This window comes from Pseudophryne corroboree, chromosome 3, assembly GCF_028390025.1.
Source record: "Pseudophryne corroboree isolate aPseCor3 chromosome 3, aPseCor3.hap2, whole genome shotgun sequence".
In the NCBI taxonomy this organism is placed as follows: Eukaryota; Metazoa; Chordata; class Amphibia; order Anura; family Myobatrachidae; genus Pseudophryne; species Pseudophryne corroboree.
Window position 1 is genome coordinate 697,618,754 of NC_086446.1, and position 27,104 is coordinate 697,645,857.

At 46.0% G+C, this 27,104-nt stretch overlaps 1 protein-coding gene across 2 annotated transcripts in view; it reads left to right on the top strand.

The window, feature by feature from the left end:
- Window positions 1–27,104, top strand: part of BTAF1 (B-TFIID TATA-box binding protein associated factor 1) — a 324,567-nt gene that overhangs the window by 220,737 nt on the left and 76,726 nt on the right. For both annotated transcript variants that reach the window (XM_063962035.1, XM_063962034.1), the window contains exons 22-23: window positions 22,792–22,945; window positions 23,485–23,594. In XM_063962035.1, coding sequence (XP_063818105.1) covers window positions 22,792–22,945; window positions 23,485–23,594 — 264 coding nt within the window. The remainder of the gene's footprint in view (window positions 1–22,791; window positions 22,946–23,484; window positions 23,595–27,104) is intronic.

Here is a 27,104-nt window from a genome sequence, read left to right on the forward strand (position 1 = left end):
AAAGCACCCCATATACCTGTCCCATGCCTAGTACCCCAATTTCCTGCATTTTGCATTCCCCCCCCAAAAAAAAAAATGACATGTCATTATGGGACGAAGAAAAATAATGAAAAACGTCTAAGTGCCTAATTAGTCATTAAGGGGGGTGTCCCAGTGGATGTGAACAAAGTACCAACATTTTTACCTTTTACAATTTTGTTTTTCGTTTTTTTCCCAATTTCACTGCTCAGGAGGTGGTGAAAAGAAATCCTCGTTAACCTATGGAGAATTATAGCGAGTTATGTTCTGCAAATTGGATCCGTTTCAGCAAGTTCCAATAAAAGCCCATTTTTCACGTGAAAACGGTTTATCTTGGCTAATTAAATTCCCCCCAGAATGAACATTGTAGTGAACTTGAAGGAAATTTATCTGTATCGTTAACTGAAATATACAATAGATAAACGTGATCATGGCAAGTAGTATTGTACAGTCTGTGTTACAATATTACTTACAATTAACAATTTAAAGCTAGAGGTCTGTTTCATATATCTCACTGAAATTGCTAATTTTTGAGTTTAAAACCTGAAGTCAAGATTACCCGTGTCGGCACTTTTTCCACCTCAGACCCAATAAAATGCAACTGAAATTCAAATATAAAATTTTAGGAAAATGTGAAAATAAACAGACAATGTCCGTATTGCAGAAATGTGCACACAGTTTATCTTTTACTGGATGTAGATGCCCTTTTGCTCTTATTAAAGCAATGTATCTCTGAATAAGTGTCTGCTTTGTACACCTGAACTGGCTCTGTCCCACTCATCCCTGCAGTTCAAGGGCCATCACATTGTGTGGTGTCTCCCGTACACGGCCCCCACTTTCTAAATGTTTTCCCTAGGGTTGAAGTCTGGGCTCCGGCCCATTCCAAACCGTGATCTGCCTTTTCTGAAGCTATTCCTCAGTGGACATGGATGTGACCCATTCCATGATATTTTATGTGACACTGTAAAAAACAAACAAAAAAAAAACTCCTGTATTTTTTGAGTTTTCAACATGTGTTGACAAATTAAATCTAACTCTCTCTCATAGGTTTTCAATAAAAAAACAGGTTTTACTTTGGATTTAGGGGAATTATGACGTACAAGTTTACTTTACAAAGCAGTGGTGGACTTGGCCTTGTCCTGTATGTGACAACTTAAACATTTTCTGCTGGGTATAATGGAGAATTATTTTTCTCTAGCATCCATAAGGGATATTGGTGGCAGATTAGTACAATGGGGTATAGACTGGTCCAAAGGAGCCAGTGCACTTTAAATTTCTTCAACTGGGTGTGCTGGCTCCTCCCCTCTATGCCTCCTCATACAGGTCAGTTTAGAAAAAAGTGCCCTCAGAAGAGGATGCACACTCTGTAAGCTCCAGGGCTTTCTTTTCTTCAATTTCTTTTAAACTTTTATTTCTTTCGGTATGCTGTTTGGGCATCAGCATACCTGCACCGTGGGAGTTGGGGGGGGGGGGGGGAGATGACGGGGGACGGTCACCGGCCTCTTGATGTGCAGAGCCGCTTCCCCGCTGTTTGAAGGGGTGTTTGTTCAGCGTGACATGGCGCCTTGGCTGTGGCAGCCGCAGCATGGCGCACACCCCTAACACTGCCTGAAGTTGATCATCGGTGGTGAGTACACACCGGGGACCCCGCTAGGGGAGTCCCCCGGTTTACGGTTCGGCAGAAGCGCGGGTGAGGCGTACGACCCGCTGTGGCACCTGCGTGAGACTGGCTATATACCTTGTATCAAGCATTTATGCGAGGCTACAAACACTTAGGAGACATTGCCAGTATAAAGATTACACAGTAGCTTCGGTGCCATTGCTGGAGGCGGAGCTACATCAGAGCGGGCTCAGAGACTTTTTGGAGCCTTCCTCTGCATAAGCAGCAGCAGCCTCACACAGCTCCTCCATAACGGTCACACGCTGGATCACTGGTACCGGGTGTAGAGGGGGAAAGCCGCTATATTGTGCACAAATATCATCCCTCTGAGGGATTTTTCATTAGACAGTCTCACTGTTTATATGCATATGTGAAACGCTGACAGCCTCGCTGGGGCTGTGCAGCGCTGGGTGCACTGGTGTCCTCTCTCTCTCTCTCTCTCTCTCTCTCTCTCTCTCTCTCTCTCTCTCTCTCTCTCTCTCTCTCTCTCTCTCTCTCTCTCTCTCCTGTGTTTCCTCTCATATGCAATAGGGCAGGCTTGTATTGTAGTTCAGGCTGTGTTGTATGTGTTCTATACCTGTTTTTCTTCTTCACAATGGTAAAACAGAAGTTATGCAGTGTGTGTAATGCTAGATTTTCCCCTAGCTCATCTGGCTCAATATCATGTGAGCAGTGTAGTCGGTCATCACAAAATGCTGATAACGATGTGGAGTCCAGAGCCCTCCTGGCTGGGGGCTGTCAAAACTATGATGTGTGATATGTCCTTTCAACTCACTGCAAATGCCAATAAAACTCGGGAACTGCAACAAGCAGTGGCAGATCTAGCTGCTAAACATCCCCCCTGTCCACTACAGGTGCACAAAAACGTGCTTTACCTGCACTTCTATCAGATACTGATGATGATATACAGGATGATGTGGACTCCTTAAGTGGGGACTCCACCCCTACACAGGGTATTGAACCCCTCATATTGGCTATTCGTGATGTGTTAAAGTTCCCCCTGGAGGATGATAGTAATCAGCAGTCATTTTTCCTCCCATAAGATGATTATTATTACATTTTATTTATAAGGTGCCACAAGTGTTTCGCAGCGCCGTACAAAGGACAGTACAGAGAGACAAAACGTAGCATTACAGTAAATAAATAACAAAAATAGAGTACAGGTAACAAGGAGCACCACACATTCTCAAGACATAATACAGCTAAGATGTAAGTAGTGACGGAGTGATCATTGTACCACTAGGAGCTGGTGGCCATAGATAGAGATGAGCCTTTACCAGCAGGAGAAAAAGTGGTAAAGATGGTCGCTGAGTAGGTTAAAGCTGCGAGTGAAATGTGTCGAAGTGGGCTTAGATAACAAGAGGAAAGAGGGCCCTGCTCTGAAGAGCTAACAATCTAGTGGGAAGGGTCGACAGACAGATGACATGAGGTGCAAGCAAGCGGGAGGTAGCCTGATGGCAGTATACATACAAAGCTGAGATGTTCAAGGCATGAGGCAGGGGGATGGAGGAGCGGCCAGGACTAGGTTATGCATCGGGAGGGTATGCTTTGATGAATAGGTGGGTTTTTAGTGCCCGTTTGAAGCTTTGCAAGGTAGGGGAGAGTCTAATGGAGCGGGGGAATGCGTTCCACTGAAGGAGTTTGAAGAGGATTCTGTAGGGGAATGGGAGCCAGTGTACATTTTGTCGAAGGGGAGTGACAGATGTGGAGCGTCGGGAGAGGAAGATAAGCCTAGCTGCGGCGTTCAAGACAGATTGGAGGGGGAGCAAGCGAAGCCAGTGAGGAGAACATTGCAGTAGTCGAGTCGTGAGATGACCAGTGAGTGGATGATAAGTTTAGTTGCACTCTTGGAGAGAAATGGCCTGATACGAGCAATGTTGCGTAGCTGGAACAGACAGGATAGTGCCAGAGCTTGGATGTGGGGTGCAAAGGAGAGGGAGGAGTCAAGAGTGACGCCCAAGCAGCGGAGTTGGGGAACGGGGGAGATGGGGGTGTTGTCAACAATGATAGAGATATTGGACGGGGGTGTTCCTCTGGATAGGGGAAAGATGATGAGTTCAGTTTTGTTCATGTTGAGCTTTAGAGAGCGCTCAGACATCCAGGAGGAGATTGCGGAGAGGCAGCTGGAAACCTGAGTGAGGACAGGGGGACAGATCAGGAGAGGTAGAGTTGTGTGTCATCAGCATAGAGGTGATATTGAAGGCCAAAGGAGTTAATGATTGCTCCCAGGGAAGAGGTGTACAGGGAGAACAGAAGGGGGCCAAGGACAGAACCCTGAGGGACACCAACAGGAAGGATGGAAGGGTGTGAGGTGGTGCCGGAGGTAGACACAGAGAAGGAGCGGTTAGTGAGGTAAGAAGATAAACTGACATGAATGATTTTAAAAGGAAAACCCATTTGTGGAGGAAGCTCCCACTCACCGTTATGGGTCGTATCAACCTAATTAAGATGTCTGTTCAACCCAAGTATCTCTAGATATTGCAACATTCACCCATATAGCTCCCTAAAAAATAGTTCTCTGCTATTGATAGTGTAATATCTTTTATATGGGGAGGTAGAACACCTAGAGTAGCCCTGAAAGCTCTTGACAAATCCAAATTGGATGGTGGGTTGGAACTTCCCAATATACGTATATACTATTTGGCCTCCCAATTAGTTCACCTCTCTAATTGGATCCTGGGTAAGGGTGGAACTACATTGGCTGGATTCTATGCTGAGTGGGTGGGGTCTCCTCTCTCTCTCTCTCTCTCTCTCTCTCTCTCTCTCTCTCTCTCTCTCTCTCTCTCTCTCTCTCTCTCTCTCTCTCTCTCTCTCTCTCTCTCTCTCTCTCCTGTTAAGTTTTTACTGTCTGGCTCTTCTATCTCTGCTCTCACTCCTATTTTGCGGCGAGCCCTACAGGTGTGGCATCTGACGCATACTTTTTTTGAATGGCGTGACTTTGATGAGGAGTCCCCTCTGTGGTTCAATGCCGCATTTAATCATTTACTTCATTTATCACAAGATAATTTGTGGTTGAGGGCGGGAGTTACGGCAAATCACTTGTATGAAGGGGGTCCTTTGCACAGATGCGTAATGATTATGATATGCCCAACTCATCTTTTTTTCGGTATCTTCAGCTGCAACATGCAACACAAGTGCAGTTTGGTCACTCGCCTCTAGCCATTTCAATATCCCCGGTTAAAACATTGCTTATTAAGTTAGGCTCGAAAGGGCAGATTTCTACAATATATGCCACATTAAATGAACATGTCAGCATGCATTTGTTTGATCCTTTGAAAGTTAAATGGTAGCAGGATCTAGGTGAGCTTTCTAACGAACAATGGCCGCAAATGTTAGGTTCCACTAGATATACCACCCCCTGCGTTCGATACCAACAGGTCTTTTTTTTTTTTTTTTTTAAATATAATACAGAGTGTATCATACCCCAGTATCGCTTCATAGAACACAACTCCGTTTGGATACTTGCTGCCCAAAGTGTGGTGTGGAGGAGGCTGATTTCTGGCACCTATTATGGTTCTGCTCGAAGGAATTTCCCTTTTGGACCAAAGTTTGGAATGATACTACCCTCACTGAGCCATACCTACCTGAGATGAACCCTAAAATTTGCCTGTTTGGGTTAGATGTTGAGGAAATACATTCTCTAGTACTTTACAGATATGTTTTATGCCTGACCACTATGGCTAAGGTGTTGATAGCGAGCAATTGGTTCTCACCTGCATCACCTAGCATCTCTCAATGGAGAGCTCTCATTAATGACATCTCTGGACATGAGACTGTTGTTTCGGTCCAGGGTTGCGATGTTGAATTACTATGGAACACATCAATATTAGGGGCGGACCCATCAATATAGGAAAGCACACGGGTGGAACTACGTGTAGGTACCTGGTATGCTGCACGTATATGGCTTTTGAACACTTGTTTTATCTAGCTAAATTTCCACCAATACATAACACTTCTTCTCTCGTTCTAGATGTATATTTGATACATTACTGTATGCATACTAATGCTTATTCTTTTTCTCTGACTGTGCTATTTTCACTGAAATGATGAGTATACTGAATTCTATGTACAAATGACCAGATACGCATTGTTTAATGTGTTTAGATGTTTATTTAGTTCTCTTTTTCTATGTTACGCGCTTTGTAGTGTAACGTGCATTTGTACACCAAGTTGAATTTAAACCAATAAAAATATTACACAATTAAAAAAAAAAAAAAAAAAAGAAAAGATAAACTGATAGTCACATTTCTTGACTCCAAGGAGTTGAATGATTTATTTAAAATAGCCTGGAAAAATCCAGATAAAAAAATATCAGATGTCCAAACTGTTTTTGCGTACATTCCCCTTTGCCCCTGAAGGCAGGAAATTCTGGGAAGAATCTCCAGCAGTAGACGTCTGTCTACTGCTGAAATCTATATACACTTCTGCAGGTGTAGCTCAAAGATCAGTCATCGCAGGTTGCTGGATGACACATGCCATTCATTCCTGGGCTACTCAAATGCAGGAATGTCTTTCGGGTGATATGACCTTAGTTACTACTGTAACTTTCCTAAAACACATTCAGGACAAGACTAGGGTCCTCTGTGACTCCCTTAAAGAGATTGGCAATATTAATGCTAGGACTACGGCTGTGTACCCATGCAGGTACCCACCCACCCCGAGGGGATCTCGTGGTGGGAGCTCGGTTATGTCACTACAGCCACATCTGGGACGGTTCCTGCCAAGATGCTTGGGTAAGGGACCTTATCTCTCAGGGTTACAAGCTGGAGTTCGTCAGTGCTCCTCCCCACCGATTTTTCAAATCAGGCTTACCAGCTTTGGAATACAGGTTGAGTATCCCTAATCCAAAATGCTTGGGACCAGAGGAATTTTGGATATCGGATTTTTCCGTATTTTGGAATAATTGCATACCATAATGAGATATCATGGTGATGGGACCTAAATCTAAGCACAGAATGCATTTATGTTACATATACACCTTATACACCCAGCCTGAAGGTAATTTTAGCCAATATTTTTAATAACTTTTTGCATTAAACAAAGTGTGTGTACAGTCACACAATTCATTTGTTTCATATACACCTTATGCACACAGCCTGAAGGTCATTTAATACAATATTTTTAATAACTGAGTATTAAACAAAGTTTGTGTACACTGAGCCATCAAAAAACAAAGGTTTCACTATCTCAGTCTCACTCAAAAAAGTCCGTATTTCGGAATATTCCGTATTTCGGAATATTTGGATATGGGATACTCAACCTGTATATGCGTGGTACGCTACTACTGGCCATAAACAAGTTGGTCCAGTCCCAGGTCATTGTTCCAGTACCCCTGCAACAACAAGGACAAGGTTACTACTCCAGTCTGTTCGTGGTGACAAAACCAGACGGGTCTGTGAGACCCATTCTGAATCTAAAGTCCTTGAATCCTTACCTGAAGGTTTTCAAATTCAAGATGGAATCTTTGAGAGCAGTGGTCGCAGGCCTAGAGCAACAGGAATTCCTAGTGTCCCTGGATATCAAGGACCCATATCCCCATTTGGCCTCCTCATCAGGCCTATCTGCGGTTCGCCCTACTGAACGATCACTACCAGTTTCAGGCGTTACCCTTCGACCTGTCTACAGCTCCGAGGGTGATCACGAAAGTGATGGCGGAAATTTATGTTTTCAGCTCAGGATCCAGGGGTTCAACGTAATAACATACCTGGACAACCTCCTGATAAAAGCGAGTTCCAGGGAGCTTCTATTGCTCCACCATCCAAATTCGGACACGGATGGATCCTCAATCTGCAGAAGTCCCAACTGGAACCATCTCAGCGGATCCTGTTTCTGGGGATGCTACTGGATACGGTAGCACAGAAAGTGTTCTTCCCAGAGGACAAAATTAGAACACTTCAAGAAATTATTTGCATGGTTCTCCGACCTGCTCGAGTATCCATTCTTCTTTGCATAAAATTGTTGGGAAAGATAGTGGCCTCGTACGAGGTGATACAGTTTGTAAGGTTTCATGCCAGACCTTTCCAATTGGACATCCTGAACAAGTGGTCCGGTTCTTCAGATGCATTGGATGATTCGGCTGTCACCCCAGGCCAGGATTTCACTCCTGTGGTGGCTACAATCTTCCAACTTGCTAGAAGGTCGACGCTTTGGGATTCTGGATTGGATCCTCCTCACGACGGACGCGAGTTTGAGAGGATGGGGAGCTGTCACCTAGGGGGCGCATTTCCAGGGCACGTCGTCTGCCCAGGAGGCCCTACTTCCGATCAACATCCTGGAACTTTGGGCCTTCTACAGTGCTCTGATTCAGGCCTCCCCTATGCTTCGTGATCGGTTATCCAGGTTCAATCTGACAACGCCACAGCTGTGGCGTACATCAATCGACAAGGAGGGACAAAAAGCAGAGCCTGCATGCGAGAAGTGTCAAGAATACTCTTCTGGGCAGAAAGACATGCAAGAGCACTGTCCGCAATCTTCATTCTGGGAGTGGACAACTGAGTTGCTACGATCTCCATCCAGGGGAGTGGGGACTACACCCTCAGGTGTTTCAACAGATGATAGACAGGTGGGGCTGCCCACAGATAGACTTGATGGTCTCTCGCCTCAACAAGAAGCTTCACTGCTATTGCTTGCGAACCAGGGACCCTCAGGCGAGCGCAGTGGATGCGCCGACGTCGCCTTGGCCTTACCAGCTGGTCTACCTATTTCCTCCGATTCCGTCAATCCCAAGGGTGCTCAAGTGGATCAGGCATTAAGTAGTGCAAGCAATCTTAATTGCCCCGGATTGGCCCTGAAGAGCGTGGTACACGTCTCTTCTGGACATGGCCGTACAGGACCCTTGGCCTTTACCGCTAAGAAGAGATCTTCAGCAAGGACCATTCGTCTACCCGGACTTACGGCGGCTTTGTTTGATGGCATGGAAGTTGAGCAGAACATCATAGCTCACAAAGGGCTTCCAAAAAGGTCATTGCCACTATGGTGCAAGCCAGAAAACCTGTGACGTCAAAACACTATCATATCTGGTGGAGATATATGTGAGGAACGCACATGTCCGTCTACAGAATTCCACTTGGGAAGATTCCTTCGCTTCCTGCAGACTGGAGTGGATAAAGGCTTACGTCTTGGATTCCTTAAGGTCCAGATTTCAGCTCTTTCAGTCTTCTTCCAGAAGAAGTTCGCTATCCTGACAGTTCAGACCTTCTTGCAAGAGGTGCTTCACATACAACCCCCCTTTGTTCCGCCTATGGCACCTTGGGATTTGGATGTGGAATTACGCTTTCTACAGTCCTCCTGGTTTGAACCTCTGTTGACTCTAGAAGACGAGTACCTCATGTGGAAGACTGTGATGTTACTGGCCCTGGCTTCTGCTTGACATGTCTCATAATTGAGGGCCTTTATCGTGTAAAAGTTCCTACTGTCTTTTACGAGAACATAGCGAGCACTGGACTAGACAGCAGTTCCTGCAGAAGGTGGTCTCCGCGTTTCACTTGAATCAACCTATTGTGATTCCATCCAGTTCTGGCACTTCTGCTCCTCCAGAGGCATAGGATGCAGTGCGAGCCTTGAAGATCTAGGTCAAGAGGACGGCTCAGATCAGAAAGACTGATTCCTTGTTCGTGCTGTATGATGTGCAGAAAAAGGGTTGCCCTGCTTCAAAGCAGTCCATTGTTCGTTGGATTCGGCTTACTATCCAACAGGCTTATGTGTCGGCAGCCTTACTTGTTCCACAGTCTCTGAAGGCCCACTCTACAAGATCAGTGGGGTCTTCCTGGGCGTCTGCCCGTGGAGTCTCGGCCCTGCAACTATGCCGAGCTACTACCTGGTCGGGGAAGAACACCTTTTGTGAAGTTCTACAAGTTTGATACCCTGGCCAAAGAGGATACTCCGTTTGGGGAGGCGGTGCTGCAGATGTCTCCGCACATTCCCGCCTGTTCTGGAAGCTTTGGGAGATCCCCATCGTACGAATCTGTCCCCAATATCCCTTATGGATGCTCGAGAAAATAGGCTTTTAAATACCTACCGGTAAATACTTTTGGGTGTGGATCATTAGATCGACAGTGTCTAGGTCGACCACTATAGGTAGACAGTCACTAGGTCGACAGTGTTGAAAGGTTGACAGGGTTTATAGGTAGACATGTGCTAGGTCGACAGGTCAAAAGGTTGACGTGGTTTTTTTTTTTTTTTGGTGTCGTTTTCTTCGTAGTGTGACCGGGAACCCCAATTAGTGCACCGTGTCCCCTCGCATGGCGAGCGAACTTCGGGCAATCTGCCTCGCTCTGCTACCGCTTCGCTTGGCACAGATTACCATTCCAATCGTAGTCCACGTGGATCGTTAAGTATGAAAAAGTAAATTAAAAAAAGAGAATTTTTTAAAAAAAAATTCATGTCGACCTTTTGACCTGTCAACCTAGTGACTGTCGACCTACAGTGGTCGACCTAAACATTGTCGACCTTCAGACCGGATCCCATCCTTTTCTCGTAGTCCATAAGGGATATTGGTCGCCCGCCTCTGTGCGGTGAATTTCTGCAGGTTCTCTGTTATGTGGTACCTGTTCAGCTGTTTGCTGTTCCTGTTGCCAGCTATTGCTGGCCCAGTTATGTTTATGGTGTGCTGGTGTGTAAATCTCACCACACTTATTGTTATGTTCCTTCTCTCAAGTATGTAATTCTTCTTCGGGCACTGTTACCTATCACTGACCTGTAGGATGAGGCATAAAGGGGAGGAGCCAGCACACCCAGTTGAAGAAATTTTTAACGTGCACTGGCTCCTTTGGACCCATCTATACCCCATCGTACTAATCTGTCCCCAATATCCCTTATGGACTACGAGAAAAGGATTTACCGGTAGGTATTTAAAATCCAATTTTTTTTTTTCTACAGAAAAATAAATAAATTCCTCATATTAACATATCAATCTTTAATAAAACTTGTACAGATGTCTCGTACGTGACAGTGGAATGGCCCATATGTGCTTTGTATCATTATGTTGTTCTTTAGCTTTGTGACAGAGGTTGGCATGTTTTAGAGCTCCTGTCCCTGCTGAATGGGTGAGAGCGCAGCCCCAAACATTATACTGCAACCACCAAGCTGCACAGTTTGTATCTTTTGTATATTTTTTTTATATTTTTTTAGACTTAAGACCATGAAGTTCAGCTTTGGTCTCCTTAGGACATATTGCAAAAGAAAAAAATCTGAATCTGATCATTAATGTGGTAGTTTAGGACATTCCAATGCTGAGAACAGGCCGGCTGCAGCTGAAGGATCAGGGACTGCTTTACAGGACTGCTTCCTGTGTAAGGGTGTGTACACACGGTGAGATCCTTGCTATGTTCGATTTTTACTTGCGATTTCCCTTGAACTCCCCGGAGCCCAGATAGCACAGATTTTGACTAACTTTTCTTGAGATCTGGACTATGTGTGCTTACGATTTTGGCTTATGTGAGATTTTGGCTTATGTGAGATGTCATTGACATGTGAGATGAACTAGATAGTACACCGATCTAGCAAGGATTGACTTGCCTGCACAGTCTATCTTTTCTTGCGATGCCGACCTGGCGGGGCCGCGCATCGGGATCGCAAGGTGACTTTCACCTTGCGATTTGCACTAACTTTTCTTGCGATTTTGACTATATAGTCAAAATCTCAAGAAAAAATCTCACCGTGTGTACACTCCTTAAGGCAGTTTGGGCTGTGACTCCATTGCAGATGCCCAAGTTCTGTGGAAATTGAAAAGACACATGAAGTTTGGATAATGTGGGCATTTTCTTGAGGATCCTTTGGTGTAACGCAGTAATAGCCATATCTGAACAAACCTAGATGGAAAAATAAAGAATCTCCTCCTATCCTCTAGTTAAATATTTTAATTTTAAACGAGTAGACATAATTGGAGGAATGTGACTTAATGCAAAGAATATAAAGTGGGTGTCCATGTAATGTCCTGCAAAGAACGGACTATGGTCCCTATAGTAGATGCTAGAAGTAGTATGTTTAATGCTACAACTATTCCATTAGGGGACCCCATGGATAGAACAATGGAAAAGTAATTGAAAAAGTTGCACATTTATAGAAGGTCTGCGTAGTCCTGTATTGTCATAGCTTCAGTGGCCGGAGCTCTCCGGCTACTACACGGCAAACAGATGTGGAAGATACAGTATGCAGACTTTGTTGGAGAAGTAAGAAGTACAGTATTATGTAGAGAATAAAGGTTGTTTTTCCTCAGGCGACTAAGGAAGTTCAACATCCCACAGAAGCTTCTGCTCCTCTTCTACTCTGCAACTGTGGAGTCTAAACTGTGCTCCTCGATACTGGTATGGTACAGTGCCGCCAGCGCGAGGGACAGATGCAGGCTACGCCTCCAAAAGGTGGTAAGAACCGCAGAGAAGATCACCTGGGCCGACCGTCTCTCAGTCCAGGACCTGTACCTGTCCAGAGCTAAAAAGCGGGCAACGAAGATGGCAAAGGACCAGCTACACCCTGGCCACAGCATGTTTAACTTGCCAGGTCCACCAGATGCCTCAAAAGTTTCTTTCCCCAAGCGGTCCTCCTGCTGTACTCCTACGGTATTCCTATCTGTATGACTTCACTCCCCCCCCCCCCCCCCCCCACCCAATCTTGCTTATCTGTTATTTACTTTGCTGTTAGGCAAACTGATGACAAATTCCTAGTATCTTCTTTATGAAGGGAATTTCTTATTTACAGCAAAGTTTTATGCAGTGATGCTAAAAGCTTCTGTAGAAGATTCCCATTGTTTGCCTCATGGCGGGAGAAAATGTTCCCGTTAACCCATGTCCCTCTAAATGTCAGCACTTAAGGTGGGTACACACTGGAAGATATATCTACCGATCAATTGATCGGCAGATATATCTATGGACGGATCGGACAGTGTGTTGAACATACACACTGCCCGATCTGTCGGGGACTGACGTCATGAACTGGCTGGGCGTGTGCACATGCCCTCTGCCAATACAAATGATACAATAGGCAATAAACACTTAATGGTGTAGATGGAGGTTTACCAGATATTGGTAGTGACAAATGCCTTGTATTGAAACCTATTTGAAGTATATGTGCAGAAGTTCACACGCCATGTGATAAGTAATCAAGATGGAGGTTTACCAGATTTCAATGAAGTATGGACCTTAAGATATGTTTCCCTCATAGGTTTTCTGTCGTAGGACTTTATACGTATTGCATACGCTCGGAATCCATATAGAAGGAAAGAAATATTTCCACAAATAGTGTAGTACGTTCAATACAAGAAAATTGAATAAGTTGCAAACAATAAAACCATAAAATAAGGCAATATACGTTGAATGGTACAGATGGAGGTTTACCAGATAGTGATGGTATAAACGTCTCGTATAATGCTCAGTTGAAATAAAAATTCACATCACATATAGTAAATAATCAAGGTGGGGGTTTACCAGACATCCATGAGGTATGGACCTTAAGATGTATCAAATGGGGAGAAAACCGGCTCCGGAGCCTGTCTCCTTGGTCCAAAAGAACTCTGTCCGTGTGGTAAAGATTTCCACAGCAATAAAACTCGTACAGTCCGACGCGTTTCGGGACCTCTCCCTTCCTCAAGGCAGTATGACAGGACTAGGCCTAGTATTGGCTGACTGCACCTAATTCTGTTATATGGAACGTACTACACTTTTTTTTGGAATTATTTCTGTTTTCTTTTATATGGCTTTCTAGTTCTTGAAATACGCATAAAGCCTCACGAAAGAGTATTTGTGAGGGAAGTATAATCTGCTTACTTATTTCTACCCTAGCGCACTTCAGCTGGTCTAAACCTTTTTCATTCACGCTATCCATTTCCGGTATTGGGGATACCTTTTGACTAGTTATATCTACCTTTGGCGCCCGGACACTTTTCTATCATCTTTCTAGTGTACACACGCCCACCCAGTTGAGCTGTCAATCACCGCCGGCCGCCGCAGCATGTGACCGCCCGTACACACACAGCGATGTGCTAATATATCGGTAGAAATATTGGCAGTCGGCTGTGTTGCGGGACTGACGCGATACGTCTGTGTACGGAGTACACAGACGTATTGGCCGTACACCCTGGCAGACGGACCCGCTATATATTGGCCATTCAAGAGAATGGCCAATATATCGGCCAGTGTGTAGGTGTACGGGCCTTAAGTGGAAGTGTGTAGGTGTTGGAAACACTGTAACAGACCAATACTGGACTGCAGCTAATATCCCTGTGAGACCTGACAGCAGCAGCTCTGAGCCTCCCATTCTTCGGCTATTTAAGCCCAGCCAAAAAAACAAGAAATAGTATACAGCAACAATACCTAACGCTGCATTATTCTCCTGTCCTCTACCCACTGGAAATAAATGACGATAAGTGTAAAGGTCGAGATAACAGCCTTGTTTTTAGCACACACTTCAAACTACTTTTTTCACTTCTGTATTGAACTTGTTTAGTATTTTGCTTCAAAACTTATTGATAGTCTCAGTACTTTTTAGAAAGAAAAAAAAAAGTTTGCCAATAAAGATGGTAATGATTACAGTTATTAATCAGTGGGGCAGATGTGTTAAGAATAGAGAAGTGATCAACCAGTGATAAGTGGAAGGTGATAAAGCACCAGCCAATCATTACGGGTTTGAAAATGTCAGGAACTGATTGGATGGTGCGTTTTCACCTTCCACTTATCACTTCCTTATCACTTCTCCAGGCTTAATACATCTGGTGCAGTGTCCCTAGTGCGCTTATCAATAGCACATTTATGTCTTAAAGGGTAGCATACAATTCAGCCCATGCTTTAGGTTGCAGGGGGAATTTGTATTACGTAGGCTTCCTTTCTGTGTCATGGCAATATTATGTCCTCATGCAGTTTTTCCTCAAGCAAGGTAATGCTGGTCTTCAAACTTTGTGCAGCATTTTTTGCAGGTGGTAGCCTGTGAGCTACCAAACTGGTTTTCTCTAACGTCCTAGTGGATGCTGGGGACTCCGAAAGGACCATGGGGAATAGCGGCTCCGCAGGAGACTGGGCACAAAAGTAAAAAGCTTTAGGACTACCTGGTGTGCACTGGCTCCTCCCCCTATGACCCTCCTCCAAGCCTCAGTTAGATTTTTGTGCCCGAACGAGACGGGTGCAGGCTAAGGGGCTCTCCTGAGCTGCTTAGTGTAAAAGTTTAAAGTAGGTTTTTTATTTTCAGTGAGACCTGCTGGCAACAGGCTCACTGCACCGAGGGACTAAGGGGAGAAGAAGCGAACTCACCTGCGTGCAGAGTGGATTGGGCTTCTTAGGCTACTGGACATTAGCTCCAGAGGGACGATCACAGGCCCAGCCATGGATGGGTCCCAGAGCCGCGCCGCCGGCCCCCTTACAGAGCCAGAAGACTGAAGAGGTCCGGAAAATCGGCGGCAGAAGACGTCCTGTCTTCAATAAGGTAGCGCACAGCACTGCAGCTGTGCGCCATTGCTCTCAGCACACTTCACACTCCGGTCACTGAGGGTGCAGGGCGCTGGGGGGGGGCGCCCTGAGACGCAATAAAAACACCTGTTTTGGCAAAAAATACATCACATATAGCTCCTGGGCTATATGGATGCATTTAACCCCTGCCAATTTTTACATAAAAAAGCGGGAGAAAGGCCGCCGAAAAGGGGGCGGAGCCTATCTCCTCAGCACACTGGCACCATTTTTTCCTCACAGCTCCGTTGGAGGAAGGCTCCCTGACTCTCCCCTGCAGTCCTGCACTACAGAAACAGGGTAAAACAAGAGAGGGGGGGCACTAAATTGGCATATAAATATATACAGCAGCTATATTAGGGAAAAACACTTATATAAGGTTATCCCTGTATATATATATAGCGCTCTGGTGTGTGCTGGCAAACTCTCCCTCTGTCTCCCCAAAGGGCTAGTGGAGTCCTGTCCTCTATCAGAGCATTCCCTGTGTGTGTGCTGTGTGTCGGTACGTTGTGTCGACATGTATGAGGAGGAAAATGGTGTGGAGGCGGAGCAATTGCCTGTGTTAGTGATGTCACCCCCTAGGGAGTCGACACCTGACTGGATGGTCTTATGGAAAGAATTACGTGATAGTGTCAGCACTTTACAAAAGACTGTTGACGACATGAGACAGCCGGCAAATCAGTTAATACCTGTACAGGCGTCTCAAACACCGTCAGGGGCTCTAAAGCGCCCTTTACCTCAGGTCGATACAGACACAGACACGGACACTGACTCCAGTGTCGACGGTGAGGAAACAAACGTATTTTCCAGTAGGGCCACACGTTACATGATCACGGCAATGAAGGAGGTTTTGAACATTTCTGATACTACAAGTACCACAAAAAAAGGTATTATGTGGGGTGTGAAAAAACTACCCGTAGTTTTTCCCGAATCAGATGAATTAAATGAGGTGTGTGATGAAGCGTGGGTTTCCCCCGATAAAAAACTGCTAATTTCTAAAAAGTTATTAGCATTATACCCTTTCCCGCCAGAGGTTAGGGCGCGTTGGGAAACACCCCCTAGGGTAGATAAGGCGCTCACACGCTTATCAAAACAAGTGGCGTTACCGTCTCCTGATACGGTCGCCCTCAAGGAACCAGCTGATAGGAAGCTGGAAAATATCCTTAAAAGTATATACACACATACTGGTATTATACTGCGACCAGCAATCGCCTCAGCCTGGATGGGCAGTGCTGGGGTGGCTTGGTCGGATTCCCTGACTGAAAATATTGATACCCTGGACAGGGACAATATATTATTGACTATAGAGCATTTAAAGGATGCATTTCTATATATGCGAGATGCACAGAGGGATATTTGCACTCTGGCATCAAGAGTAAGTGCGATGTCCATTTCTGCCAGAAGAGGATTATGGACGCGACAGTGGTCAGGGGATGCGGATTCCAAACGGCATATGGAAGTATTGCCGTATAAAGGGGAGGAGTTATTTGGGGTCGGTCTATCGGACCTGGTGGCCACGGCAACGGCTGGGAAATCCACCTTTTTACCCCAAGTCACCTCGCAGCAGAAAAAGATACCGTCTTTTCAGGCTCAGCCTTTCGTCCCCATAAGGGCAAGCGGGCAAAAGGCCACTCATATCTGCCCTGGGGCAGAGGAAGGGGAAAAAGACTGCAGCAGACAGCCTCTTCCCACGAACAGAAGCCCTCCCCCGCTTCTGCCAAGTCCTCAGCATGACGCTGGGGCCTTACAAGCGGACTCAGGCACGGTGGGGGCCCGTCTCAAGAATTTCAGCGCGCAGTGGGCTCACTCGCAAGTGGACCCCTGGATCCTACAGGTAGTATCTCAGGGGTACAAATTGGAATTCGAGACGTCTCCCCCTCGCCGGTTCCTGAAGTCTGCTTTACCAACGTCTCCCCCCGACAGGGAGGCGGTATTGGAAGCCATTCACAAGCTGTATTCCCAGCAGGTGATAATCAAGGTACCCCTCCTACAACAGGGAAAGGGGTATTATTCCACGCTGTTTGTGGTACCGAAGCCGGACGGCTCGGTGAGACCCTTTTTAAATCTGAAATCCTTGAACACTTACATAAAAAGGTTCAAGTTCAAGATGGAGTCACTCAGCAGTGATAGCGAACCTGGAAGAAGGGGACTATATGGTGTCGTTGGACATCAAAGATGCTTACCTCCATGTCCCAATTTGCCCTTCTCACCAAGGGTACCTCAGGTTTGTGGTACAGAACTGTCACTATCAGTTTCAGACGCTGCCGTTTGGATTGTCCACGGCACCCCGGGTCTTTACCAAGGTAATGGCCGAAATGATGATTCTTCTTCGAAGAAAAGGCGTCTTAATTATCCCTTACTTGGACGATCTCCTGATAAGGGCAAGGTCCAGAGAACAGTTAGAGGTCGGAGTAGCACTATCTCAAGTAGTACTACGACAGCACGGATGGATTCTAAATATTCCAAAATCGCAGCTGATTCCGACAACACGTCTGCTGTTTCTAGGGATGATTCTGGACACAGTACAGAAAAAGGTGTTTCTCCCGGAAGAGAAAGCCAGGGAGTTATCCGACCTAGTCAGGAACCTCCTAAGACCAGGCCAAGTGTCAGTACATCAATGCACAAGGGTCCTGGGAAAGATGGTGGCTTCTTACGAAGCGATTCCATTCGGCAGATTCCAAGCAAGAACTTTTCAGTGGGATCTGCTGGACAAATGGTCCGGATCGCATCTTCAAATGCATCAGCGGATAACCCTGTCTCCAAGGACAAGGGTGTCTCTCCTGTGGTGGTTACAGAGTGCTCATCTCCTAGAGGGCCGCAGATTCAGCATTCAGGATTGGGTCCTGGTGACCACGGATGCCAGCCTGAGAGGCTGGGGAGCAGTCACACAGGGAAGAAATTTCCAGGGCTTGTGGTCAAGCATGGAAACGTCACTTCACATAAATATCCTGGAACTAAGGGCCATTTACAATGCCCTAAGTCAGGCAAGACCTCTGCTTCAGGGTCAGCCGGTGTTGATCCAGTCGGACAACATCACGGCAGTCGCCCACGTAAACAGACAGGGCGGCACAAGAAGCAGGACAGCAATGGCAGAAGCTGCAAGGATTCTTCGCTGGGCGGAAGATCATGTGATAGCACTGTCAGCAGTATTCATTCCGGGAGTGGACAACTGGGAAGCAGACTTCCTCAGCAGACACGATCTTCACCCGCGGGAGTGGGGACTTCACCCAGAAGTCTTCCACATGATTGTGAACCGTTGGGAAAAACCAAAGGTGGACATGATGGCGTCCCGCCTCAACAAAAAACTGGACAGATATTGCGCCAGGTCAAGGGACTCTCAGGCAATAGCTGCGGACGCTCTGGTAACACCGTGGGTGTACCAGTCAGTGTATGTGTTCCCTCCTCTTCCTCTCATACCAAAAGTACTGAGAATCATAAGAAGGAGAGGAGTAAAGACTATACTCGTGGCTCCGGATTGGCCAAGAATGACTTGGTACCCGGAAATTCAGGAGATGCCCACGGAAGACCCGTGGCCTCTACCTCTAAGAAAGGACCTGCTCCAGCAGGGACCATGTCTGTTCCAAGACTTACCGCGGCTGCGTTTGACGGCATGGCGGTTGAACGCCGGATCCTGAAGGAAAAAGGCATTCCGGATGAAGTCATCCCTACCCTGATCAAAGCAGGAAGGATGTAACCGTACAACATTATCACCGTATTTGGCGTAAATATGTTGCGTGGTGCGAGGCCAGGAAGGCCCCTACAGAGGAATTTCAACTGGGTCGATTCCTGCAAACAGGACTGTCTATGGGCCTCAAATTAGGGTCCATTAAGGTTCAAATTTCAGCCCTGTCAATATTCTTCCAAAAAGAACTAGCTTCTATTCCTGAAGTTCAGACGTTTGTCAAGGGAGTACTGCATATACAGCCTCCTTTTGTGCCTCCAGTGGCACCTTGGGATCTCAATGTAGTTTTGGGATTCCTAAAATCACATTGGTTTGAACCACTCACCACTGTGGACTTAAAATATCTCACATGGAAAGTGGTAATGCTGTTAGCCCTGGCTTCAGCCAGGCGTGTCTCAGAATTGGCGGCTTTATCCTATAAAAGCCCTTACCTAATTTTTCATACGGACAGGGCAGAATTGAGGACTCGTCCTCAATTTCTCCCTAAGGTGGTTTCAGCATTTCACTTAAACCAGCCTATTGTGGTGCCTGCGGCTACTAGGGACTTGGAGGATTCCAAGTTACTGGACGTAGTCAGGGCCCTGAAAATATGTTTCCAGGACGGCTGGAGTCAGAAAATCTGATTCGCTGTTTATCCTGTATGCACCCAACAAGCTGGGTGCTCCTGCTTCTAAGCAGACGATTGCTCGTTGGATTTGTAGTACAATTCAGCTTGCACATTCTGTGGCAGGCCTGCCACAGCCAAAATCTGTAAAAGCCTATTCCACACGGAAAGTGGGCTCATCTTGGGCTGCTGCCCGAGGGGTCTCGGCTTTACAACTTTGCCGAGCAGCTACTTGGTCAGGGGCAAACACGTTTGCTAAATTCTACAAATTTGATACCCTGGCTGAGGAGGACCTGGAGTTCTCTCATTCGGTGCTGCAGAGTCATCCGCACTCTCCCGCCCGTTTGGGAGCTTTGGTATAATCCCCATGGTCCTTTCGGAGTCCCCAGCATCCACTAGGACGTTAGAGAAAATAAGAATTTACTTACCGATAATTCTATTTCTCATAGTCCGTAGTGGATGCTGGGCGCCCATCCCAAGTGCGGATTGTCTGCATTACTTGTACATAGTTATTGTTACAAAAAATCGGGTTATTATTGTTGTGAGCCATCTTTTCAGAGGCTCCTTCTGTTATCATGCTGTTAACTGGGTTCAGATCACAAGTTGTACGGTGTGATTGGTGTGGCTGGTATGAGTCTTACCCGGGATTCAAAATCCTTCCTTATTGTGTACGCTCGTCCGGGCACAGTATCCTAACTGAGGCTTGGAGGAGGGTCATAGGGGGAGGAGCCAGTGCACACCAGGTAGTCCTAAAGCTTTTTACTTTTGTGCCCAGTCTCCTGCGGAGCCGCTATTCCCCATGGTCCTTTCGGAGTCCCCAGCATCCACTACGGACTATGAGAAATAGAATTATCGGTAAGTAAATTCTTATTTTATAATTCAAAATGAAGCCCATATTAGTGGTACTTCAGTGTACTATCCCATGTGAGAAACTAGGATGACTTCAGCTCACAGCAAGTCAACCTGAGGATAGTTTTAATTTCTTCAGCTTCTAAAGACATAGTTCTATTTCTCTATGTCTGACTTGATTTTTTTTTTTAACGTAGTCCCTACGTCCGCACTAACCGTTTTTTTAGAGGTCAGAAGAAATTGTTTTGTGGCATCATTAACCTGCAGCGATAACTGGATTACCTCCAACATCAACACCTCCTCCCCCCCCCCATTCTTCCCTTGCATATCACAAGAGAAGGAATGTTTAATGCAGAGACTTCTCTTTCTGCGAGTGTGTAATCCAGCTTGCTGCACAGCCACCTTGTCTAGTCTTTCATATTGATCAGCAGCTGCCTTAAACTGGGTACATACTGCACGATGTGTGACCCAGCCATTGGCTTGATACATTGCACGCACTGTATAAGACTGCACAAGCCAGTGTACAATGGAGTGGTGTGGTGTTACAGAATGCATATAACTGCATGTTGTCATTCATCGCAGCACATCCGATGGGACGATGCGCAGTCATGAATACACATTATACAATGCATACGATATATCATATGATCTGTCTTATAGTATGTACCCAGCTGAGACAACTTAGACTCTCTGAGGTCTGTCAGTTAGAACTAGTATAATTTGTAGTTTTCTAACCAGCATTCTGAAGCTGAACCCCAGCTTAGTAAGCTTTGTGGATGTGCGTTTATGTAAGAATATTTTCTTTTTGAGGTTAAATGTAGAGATGCCCATGGCAGAGGATCAGAATGTCTTATTTATTACGCCACCAATTTACACAGTGCTGCACCGAGAATTTCACATCAGTCCCTGCCCCATTGGGGCTTACAGCCTAAATTCTCATTCGCTTCTGACAAAATTAAAACTATATGTATGTATTTGAAGTGTAGGAGAGAACTGGAGTACCCATGCAAAGACTGAGAGCACATACAAACTCCACACATTGCAGGAATTAAACTCTTGACCTCAGTGCTGCGCTATGCCACTGTTTTTTGTTTTGTTTTTTCTTTTTGTGCATACATCCGACTGTGTACTTTAGGTTTTCACCCTAAGTAGAAGTACATTTTTTGGGGGGCAGATGTATTAACCTGGAGAAGGCATAAGGAAGTGATAAACCAGTGATACATGCAAGGTGATACACGCACCAACCAATGAGCTCCTAACTGTTAATTTACATATTGGCGCTGATTGGATGGTGCATGTATCACCTTGCATTTATCACTGGTTTATCACTTCCTTATGCCTTCTTCAAGCTAATACATCTGCCCAATGTTCCATGCTCACCTCTGGACTTGCAAACCATTAATAACTTGTTTTAGTCTAACACATGCTTTCAATTTGAAGTAAATTAATGGTCATTGAACTACATGGTATATGTGCAAGGCCACTGAGACATGGCACTCCAAAGTCGGTGAAACGATATTTGTATGGTGTGCGTAGAAGGGTGGTGTCTCTACAGCATCACTATGGATGTAAATTCACCTCCCCTGGCATTCCCTTTCCCCTCTCGGCACCCCTGAAATATGTACAGGCCAGTGGGAGGTTTCCTCCCGTGATGAAACATGCAATTCAACAAAGCTGTCAAATAGCTCCATTTCTATTTTAGGAGGGTGAAAATGTGTGTGTGTGTGTGTGTGTGTGTGTATATATATATATATATATATATATATATATATATATATATATATATATATATATATATATATATATATATATATATATATATATATATATATATATATATATTTTTTTTTTTTTTTATTTTTTTTTCCTGATTGAACCCTTTGCTATGTTAAAAGCCATTGTACGGCAGACCAACCTCGTATGAGCGTCCTCCTTTCAGCTATGACTATTGTGTTCCTGGGACTGCAGATAATCTTTTGGGCGATTCTCTGTGATGCAGGGGACAGCTACACAAATTCAAACTATATACTTCTCTAAAATACCAAGATTTTAGTGGGTCTTAAATTATAGGGTAAGGCATTTCTACCAAGCAATTTAAGTTTTCATACAAGAACAATGTCTTAACAGACCAGTTTAAAAGGGGGAAAAAATTAAAAGCGCTAGGTTGGGAGAAAATTAGTGGAAACCTACACTTGCGCTTTTGTTTGCTGAATAACGTGGCATGTTAGTGATATTTGCAATGAGTGTAAAGTGGTGAGGCTTAATGTATCCCATACTCAATCAGTGCACTCCAGTGATCGGTGGTTGTCGGTTGGTTAGCAAAATCCAACATGTTAAATAATGCCTGAGTCACTGATTACGATAATTTTTGGAGCTGAATCAGCTAATTGTTGGATTTTGCTGATCACCTGACCCTGTTACTGTCAGAATGGGGAATTGACCCCAATATTTTCTTTGTGTATGGGTCCGTTTTTAACACCGATCACTTACAGATCCACATGCTTTATAACTGTTAATATTTATGCTATAAGGAGTATTCTTTCTTATTTAGGCTCAGAAACAACAGTTAATTCAGAGAAGAGGAGCAGAGTTTACACTTGCTACTATTGCAAAACACTTTGCCTGCGATTTGGCCATAGGACTGCCACATCTATGGGAAGCGATGGTTGGACTTCTGAGGAGCAACATTAACATTGACTGTTTTGGTAGGTACCAGTACCATCATTCACGTTTATTTCTTCCTGGCGTGTTCTGGTGCATGTAGTTGCTGATGTTCTGTGGTGAGATGCACGGGTGGTCTTCTGTTTGCCGGCGGTCGGGCTCCCGGCGCTCAGTATACCGGCGCCGGGAGCCCGACAGCCGGCATACCGACAATTATTTTCCCTCGTGGGGGTCCACGACCCCCATAGAGGGAGAATAAAATAGTGTGGCGCGCGTAGCGCGCCACCGTGCCCGTAGCGTGGCGAGCGCAGCGAGCCCGCAAGGGGCTCATTTGCGCTCGCCAAGCTGTCGGTAAGCCGGCGGTCGGGCTCCCGGCGCCGGGATGCTGGTCGCCGGGAGCCCGACCGCCGGCCAGCCGTAGTGAACCCCGATGCACAAAGTGCAGTGTATGAAATTGAATGGACAGACTTTCACATCTCGGTATTAGGTAATTTCTTGACGTAACACAGAAAGTGTGATTGTTCAAAGTATTGTCAGCCTGCCAGTGATTAAAGGTGTTGCTGTTATTTGAAATGTGTTTTAGATGGCAAGCTTCTCTTGGCTAGAGGAGATGAGAGTGCTCAGGAACTAGTAAACAGTCTCCAAGTGTTTGAAGTCACCGCCTCTTCCATGGATTCAAAGCTTCACCCTTTGGTAATTCATGATTCTTTACTATATATAGTGGTCTATATTTACATTTTTATTGTGTGTGTGTGTGTGTGTGTGTGTGTGTGTGTGTGTGTGTGTGTGTGTGTGTGTATATATATATATATATATATATATATATATATATATATATACACACATACACTGCTCAAAAAAAAAAAGGGTACATTTAAACAACACAATGTAACTCCAAGTCAATCACACTTCTGTGAAATCAAACTGTCCACTTAGGAAGCAACACTGACTGACAATCAATTTCACATGCTGTTGTGCAAATGGAATAGACAACAGGTGGAAATTATAGGCAGTTAGCAAGACACCCCCAATAAAGGAGTTGTTCTGCAGGTGGTGACCACAGACCACTTCTCGGCTCCTGTGCTTTCTGGCTGATGTTTTGGTCACTTTTGAAAGCTGGCGGTGCTTTCACTCTACTGGTAGCATGAGACGGAGTCTACAACCCACACAAGGGGCTCAGGTAGTGCAGCTCATCCAGGATGGCACATCAATGCGAGCTGTGGCAAGAAGGTTTGCTGTGTCTGTCAGCGTAGTGTCCAGAGCATGGAGGCGCTACCAGGAGACAGGCCAGTACATCAGGAGACGTGGAGGAGGGCAATAACCCAGCAGCAGGACCGCTACCTCCACCTTTGTGCAAGGAGGAACAGGAGGAGCACTGCCAGAGCCCTGCAAAATGAAGTCCAGCAAGCCACAAATGTGCATGTGTCTACTCAAACGATCAGAAACAGACTCCATGAGGGTGGTATGAGGGCCCGACGTCCACAGGTGGGGGTTGTGCTTACAGCCCAACACCATGCAGGACGTTTGGCATTTGCCAGAGAACACCAAGATTGGCAAATTCGCCACTGGCGCCCTGTGCTCTTCACAGATGAAAGCAGGTTCTCACTGAGCACATGTGACAGAGTCTGGAGACGCCAAGAAGAACATTCTGCTGCCTGCAACATCCTCCAGCATGACCGGTTTGGCAGTGGGTCAGTAATGGTGTGGGGTGGCATTTCTTTGGGGGGCCGCACAGCCCTCCATGTGCTTGCCAGAGGTAGCCTGACTGCCATTAGGTACCGAGATGAGATCCTCAGACACCTTGTGAGACCATATGCTGGTGCGGTTGGCCCTGGGTTCCTCCTAATGCAAGACAATGCTAGACCTCATGTGGCTGGAGTGTGTCAGCAGATCCTGCAAGACGCTGGCATTGATGCTATGGACTGGTCCGCCCGTTCCCCAGACCTGAATCCAATTGAGCCCATCTGGGACATCATGTCTCGCTCCATCCACCAACGCCACGTTGCACCACAGACTGTCCAGGAGTTGGCGGATGCTTTAGTCCAGGTCTGGGAGGAAATCCCTCGGGAGACCATCCGCCACCTCATCAGGAGCATGCCCAGGCGTTGTAGGGAGGTCATACAGGCACGTGGAAGCCACACACAATACTGAGCCTCATTTTAACTTGTTTTAAGGACATTACGTCAAAGTTGGATCAGCCTGTTGTGTGTTTTTCAACTTTAATTTCTCTAACGTCCTAAGTGGATGCTGGGGACTCCGTAAGGACCATGGGGAATAGCGGCTCCGCAGGAGACTGGGCACATCTAAAGAAAGCTTTAGGACTATCTGGTGTGCACTGGCTCCTCCCCCCATGACCCTCCTCCAAGCCTCAGTTAGATCTCTGTGCCCGAACGAGAAGGGTGCACACTAGGGGCTCTCCTGAGCTTCTTAGTGAAAGTTTTAGTTTAGGTTTTTTATTTTCAGTGAGACCTGCTGGCAACAGGCTCACTGCATCGAGGGACTAAGGGGAGAAGAAGCGAACTCACCTGCGTGCAGAGTGGATTGGGCTTCTTAGGCTACTGGACATTAGCTCCAGAGGGACGATCACAGGCCCAGCTTGGATGGGTCCCAGAGCCGCGCCGCCGGCCCCCTTACAGAGCCAGAAGGCAGAAGAGGTCCGGAAAATCGGCGGCAGAAGACGTCCTGTCTTCAACAAGGTAGCGCACAGCACTGCAGCTGTGCGCCATTGCTCTCAGCACACTTCACACTTCGGTCACTGAGGGTGCAGGGCGCTGGGGGGGGGGCGCCCTGAGACGCAATAAAAACATCTTGGATGGCAAAAAATGCATCACATATAGCTCCTGGGCTATATGGATGCATTTAACCCCTGCCAGAATACATAGAAAAACGGGAGATAAGGCCGCCGATAAGGGGGCGGAGCCTATCTCCTCAGCACACTGGCGCCATTTTCCCTCAGCTCCGTTGGAGGGAAGCTCCCTGGCTCTCCCCTGCAGTCACTACACTACAGAAAGGGTTAAAAAAGAGAGGGGGGCACTAATTAGGCGCAGTATTAACTATACAGCAGCTATAAGGGGAAAAACACTTATATAAGGTTATCCCTGTATATATATATATATATATATATATATATATATATATATATATATATATATATATATATATATAGCGCTCTGGTGTGTGCTGGCAAACTCTCCCTCTGTCTCCCCAAAGGGCTAGTGGGGTCCTGTCCTCTATCAGAGCATTCCCTGTGTGTGTGCTGTATGTCGGTACTTTTGTGTCGACATGTATGAGGAGAAAAATAATGTGGAGACGGAGCAGATTGCCTGTAATAGTGATGTCACCCCCTAGGGGGTCGACACCTGAGTGGATGAACTGTTGGAAGAAATTACGTGACAGTGTCAGCTCTGTATAAAAGACAGTGGTTGACAGGAGACAGCCGGCTACTCAGCTTGTGCCTGTCCAGACGTCTCATAGGCCGTCAGGGGCTCTAAAGCGCCCGTTACCTCAGATGGCAGATATAGACGCCGACACGGATACTGACTCCAGTGTCGACGGTGAAGAGACAAATGTGACTTCCAGTAGGGCCACAAGTTACATGATTGAGGCAATGAAAAATGTTTTACACATTTCTGATAATACGAGTACCACCAAAAAGGGGTATTATGTTCGGTGAGGAAAAACTACCTGTAGTTTTCCTGAATCTGAGAAATCAAATGAGGTGTGTGATGATGCGTGGTTTTCCCCCGATAACAACTGATAATTTCTAAAATGTTATTGGCATTATATCCTTTCCCGCCAGAGGTTAGGGTGCGTTGGGAAACACCCCCTAGGGTGGATAAAGCGCTCACACGCTTGTAAGGGCTCTACCCTCGCCTGAGATGGCCGCCCTTAAGGATCCTGCTGATAGAAAGCAGGAGGGTATCCTAAAAGGTATTTACACACATACTGGTGTTATACTGCGACCAGCAATCGCCTCAGCCTGGATGTGCAGTGCTGGGTTGGCGTTGTCGGATTCCCTGACTGAAAATATTGATACCCTAGATAGGGACAGTATATTTTTGCCTATAGAGCATTTAAAAGATGCATTTCTATATATGCGTGATGCACAGCGGAATATTTGCCGACTGGCATCAAGTCTAAGTGCGTTGTCCATTTCTACCAGTAGAGGGTTATGGACATGTCAGTGGTCAGGTGATGCGTATT